Source organism: Silene latifolia, chromosome 3 (assembly GCF_048544455.1).
Source record: "Silene latifolia isolate original U9 population chromosome 3, ASM4854445v1, whole genome shotgun sequence".
Lineage (NCBI taxonomy): Eukaryota > Viridiplantae > Streptophyta > Magnoliopsida > Caryophyllales > Caryophyllaceae > Silene > Silene latifolia.
The window spans coordinates 29,983,686-29,988,819 of NC_133528.1; the positions used below are offsets into that span (position 1 = coordinate 29,983,686).

At 37.2% G+C, this 5,134-nt stretch overlaps 2 protein-coding genes across 2 annotated transcripts; both read right to left on the minus strand.

Moving 5' to 3' along the window:
• Window positions 1-218: 218 nt before the first annotated feature.
• Window positions 219-1,532, minus strand: LOC141648899 (uncharacterized). The gene has a single exon (XM_074457607.1). The coding sequence runs from the start codon at window positions 1,530-1,532 to the stop codon at window positions 219-221; it is 1,314 nt and encodes a 437-aa protein (XP_074313708.1).
• A 1,026-nt stretch (window positions 1,533-2,558) lies between these two features.
• Window positions 2,559-3,050, minus strand: LOC141648901 (uncharacterized). Its single transcript, XM_074457608.1, has one exon. It carries the CDS (start codon window positions 3,048-3,050, stop codon window positions 2,559-2,561), a length of 492 nt encoding a protein of 163 aa, XP_074313709.1.
• Between the last annotated feature and the right edge of the window lie 2,084 nt (window positions 3,051-5,134).

Sequence of the window (5,134 nt, forward strand, 5' to 3'; positions counted from 1 at the left end):
CCCAAACGGCATCACCACATACTCATAATGACCATACCTCGATCGAAAAGTTGTCTTTTTTTTTTGGTAAAATGTAAGCTTTCATTAAAAATAATCAAAGATACATCAAGGATTACAAAGTTCTAAGGCCACACATAGTATCCTGCCAATCAGTAGAGGATATCTAAGTGTTGAGCCCAATTTTTGTCAATATTCAAAACTGGATATACAAGTAAATGTTACAGTCGAGCATGAACCAGCTTTTGAATCTCCTTTACAATGTAATCAGGTCTAGTGAGCTTCATTTTAATTCGACATTTGTTTCTCTCGAGCCAAATATGATACCAACAAGCAAGTTTAGCCATTCTACAAGTATGTTTCTGCAGGACGGTCCCTTGAATGATGCCCTGGTCCAGTTTGAGATGCAGCCAGTCTTCAATCCTTTCTATTATCTGCTTGCTATAAGGACATTCAGAAAAAAATATGCATATGAGTTTCACTACCTTTTCACATAAGACACAACACTCAGTGGCGGCTAAGTGGGGTTTGTAAAGAATTTCCCTAGTATTGAGTGCCTCATATTTTATCAACCATCCAATAAACGAATGTTTTGGGACACACCAATTATCCCAAATCTCAGAGTACCATGGCACAGAGGGGTGCATTCCCTGCAGCCATAAGTAACCAGATCCGACAGAATAACCCTTAGGATCAGGCATCCAAGAGTAATTCACATACCCAGCATCCATCCTTACCCTTACCTTGCATATGTTTCTCCAATTCCAGTTAGAATCAGCAGGAGGAACATAAGTAGCCCAGGCAGCTCCTTTCATATAGATATGATCAATCCACTGAACCCACAATCTATCAGCTTTATTATAAATCCAGCGCACCAACTTCCCTATAGTTGCTATATTCCATAATTCAGCATTTTTTATACCCAAAACTCCCAACTTCTTGCTGCAGCAGACTTTATCCCATGCCACCAGTGGGGCTCTTTGATATTCAATACCCCCATCCCACAAATAAGTCCTATATATTGCTACAATCCTATTAATAACCATTTTAGAAATAAGGAAAATCGATGACCAGTAGTTATTTAAGGTGTTTAACATAGAGTTAATCAGTGTCAATCTACCAGCATAGCTCAGTTTTCGAGCTCCAATCCCCCTCGCTCTTGCAATTACTTTCTCCTCAAGGATGTTACAATCCTGCCTTGTCAGTCTCCAAGCCTGAATTGGTAAGCCAAGGTACCTGAAAGGTAACACCCCCTCTGTAAACCTTGAAATCTGAAGTATATCCTGTTTCACTGCATCTGATACTCCAGCAAAAATAACCTCGGATTTAGATACATTAATTTTCAAACCAGATGTAGCAGAAAAAGTGGGAAAAGCTCTCAACATCAACATTATAGAAGTAGTATCCCACTTACAAAATAGCAGCATGTCATCTGCAAAGAGCAGATGATTCAGTCTAAGCCCCTTGCAGAGAGGGTGATATTTGAATTCCCATTTTTGTGTTACAAACTCCAGAACTCTTGATAAATACTCCATGCAAATGGTAAAAAGCAAGGGGGAAATGGGATCCCCTTGCCTCAAGCCCCTCTTACCAGGAAAGAACCCAAAAGTTGCCTCATTGAGATTCAAAGAAAAACTGGAGTAGTCACATAAAGCATAAGCAACTTCCTAAACTTCTCAGGGAACTGTAATGCCACCAACATCTTATTAATGAAATTCCATTCTATAGAATCATAAGCTTTCTGAAGATCAAGCTTAAACATACATCTAGGTGAACAATTCCCTCTATTATACATTCTCACCAAGTCTTGGCAAATCAATATATTCTCAAGGATACTCCTGCCTTGAATAAAAGCCCCTTGATTCCTACTAATAAGGTCAGGAAGAATAGCAGCTAGCCTGGTGCACATAAATTTAGATATTATCTTATAAATGACATTATAACAGGCTATGGGCCTGAAGTGCTTCACATTTTCAGGTCTATCAATTTTTGGGATAAGTTTAATCAAAGTAGCATTAATTTGGCTTAGCATCTTACCACTATCAAAAACATTGAGCACAGCAGCACACACTTCTTCACCTACTAAGCCCCATGCATCCTTATAGAACTGAGATGTATACCCATCAGGACCAGGAGATTTGTCTTTGGGAATACTGAACAAGCATTGTTGAACCTCTACTGCAGTTATTGGCCTGTTTAAGATCTCCCAGTGTGCTGAAGTACAACATTTCCCTCTCCTAACCACCTGAGTATTAACTGAATCAGTGATGCTATGAGTTCCCAGCAATTCAGTATAGTAATCTAAGAAAGCATTTTGAATCTTGTCCCCATCAGTACATAAATTGCCATTATGATCTTCAATACTCAGAACCTTATTCTGTAAAACTCTCTTCTTAATATTATTGTGAAAATATGCAGTATTAAGATCCCCTTCTAAAGACCATTGTATCTTGGCTTTTTGCATTAGGAAGCTATCTCTAGCAGTAAGCAATGCCTTTAGTTCCTGAGACACTTCCATCTCCTGTTGTATCAGATCCATGTTCCCAGGATTATCCATCAAGCTAGTCTGGATCTGAGAAGCAATTCTTATTTAAACTCTTTAAGACTGGCTTTAGAGCTTTCATTTTCTTCACCAGTTGGTACATTTCTGTACCAGAGTACCTTCTCTCTAACACACTCTTTACACAATCCTTAAAATGTGGAGATTGCCCCCACATGTTAAAGTATTTAAAACTCTTTCTACCACTCAATTCAGTTCTCTTATGCACAATAGTACATGGACAGTGATCAAAAATTCCCTCTGGGTGAAAATGAACCATATAATCCCCATACTCCAGCAACCATTCATGATTGCCCATCCCCCTATCCAGTCTACTATACACCCTATGAATTGGTTCCTTCTTATTGGACCAAGTAAATAAAGCTCCAGTTGCTTGTAAGTCCTCTACACAACATAAAGAGACAGACTCCTGGAAGTGTTCCATCTCAGCATCAGTTGTGTTGCCACCCAAACATTCTACAGGAGTGAGCACAGTATTAAAGTCTCCTGCCATATTATATCAAAAATGAACATAACAAAGAGCTCAAATAAAGCAAGACATAATAAATACGGGATACAAATCACTTGAACAAATAAGCTTGGGATCATTCATGTTAGGATAATAAGAGAAAGCGAGATAGGATAGCAAATGAGCATGTCGTAGGCATATTTAAATAAGTGAAGTAAAGGAAAGAACATAGATACGGTTAGTTAATCACAAGCACGAATTCCAATGAAATGTGACATATGCAACTATCCAAATTACACAAAACTAGTACTTAAGTCATGTGAGATAGATAACCGAGTCGTCAATCATCGCAATACATATAGTTAAAAACCATAGCCATTACTTTGGAAATTTTCTAACAAACATTGCACGGGACGTGTCTATTAACGTCACATGCGCACTCATGGCTTGCATCTCACCATGAGAACGGATGGGAGCATCAATCCCGGCAATCATAGCGCAACTAGAAGGCTTGCATCTCACCTTTAGTGTCCGATAGGACCAAGACTCTTTCATTCAACCACATAAGACGTAAATTCTTGTGAGAAAGACATATGCCAATGACCATAACCAAGCAAGATATTTACTACTCTTAGACTAATTTTTTCCTGGAAAAGACTAAGATAAAACTCACTTGCCAGAACAGCACAAGTGACCAAAACCGTACATGCCAGAACAACACAAATAGCGAAAATCATACTTGCCTGAACAACACAAGTAGCCAAAACCGTACTTGCCAGAACAGCACAAGCAACTAAAATCGTACTTGCCAGAACAACACAAGTAGCCAAAACTGTACTTGCCAGAACAGCACAAGTAGGCCAAACCCGTACTTGCCAGAACAGCACAAGTAGGGCGCAAATATAAGTCAAGCAAGAAGGCATAGCATTATGGCATTTTCACAAGAGTACGACTCATTACCAGTAGTTACTTAGAATAAATCACTCATACTTGAAATATGATAAAAACGTGAAAAGGAGCAAGTAATAACCCATAAAATATACTAAGTCATTTCATACTTGTATAACATGGCTAAAAATTGTATTTCATATTTACAAGTTAATTACTTGAGCTTAAAATAGAACAAGTGATAACAAATGAATTAAGTGATACGAAATACGAGGCAAAACGTAAATAAACAAATGAGAACTCAAATATGAAGTATATAGTATCATTTCATACTTTTCTAACATGAATAAATATTATACTCCATATTTATATTTTAATTAAACATAGTATAAACAAACGATAACAAATGAATTAAGTAATGTAAAACGCTAGGTAAAATCTAAACGAATCCAAACCGAACCGCATTTAAACTTAACAACCAAAACCAACGTTTAACATGTGAATTAGACATAAGCAAGGAGCTCCAATGATAAAAAGGTGTCAACACACCATACACAAGCATTAGAACCAAGGTTAAGATGCATACCCAACAAGAAACGTAAAACCCAATTTATAACAAGTTTAGTACTCGACTACAATAAAGGTCCACTTCAAACGATTATAACTTGAGTTCTGGACACAAGAATGAGGTGAAACCAATTGGAAATGATATCGTATCCTCTTAAGGTTCTAACGGTAGGTCATAAACACAAAACAAATAAGTAACGAAGGAGTTAGGGCCATTTTATGAAAAGTGGTCAGGCTGAAAGCCGCACTACGGGCTGCTTCCCACGACACAAACAAGGCATGAACTTCATTCCCAATTCAATTTTATGGTATATTCACAACCCCATATTAATCATATAAGCAAAGACCATCGCAACTACGACATACCCACCATATCTCAACAATAAACACCTACAACATGTAGCAAAGATCGTCGCAAACTACAAGATACATACAATAGCTAAACAACACCCCATTCCTCACAAACCAACTTTACCCAATTGATATTATTTTCAATAAGTCATCTCAATAACATAAAAATACAATTAAAATATCATCTAACATTAATAATCCAACAAAATTCATTAATAGCATTAAAGGTAGTAACTTTACTAGCTAAAAACTAAACTTTAACAATTAAAGCATATAATTTGATATAATACCGAGTAACCCATCACCGTTACCTTTTAGCTCTT

What these genes read in the sequence shown, in the direction of transcription:
- LOC141648901 (XM_074457608.1), bottom strand. Translation starts at nt 3,050, where the DNA reads ATGGCAGGAGACTTTAATACTGTGCTCACTCCTGTAGAATGTTTGGGT.
- LOC141648899 (XM_074457607.1), bottom strand. Translation starts at nt 1,532, where the DNA reads ATGGAGTATTTATCAAGAGTTCTGGAGTTTGTAACACAAAAATGGGAA.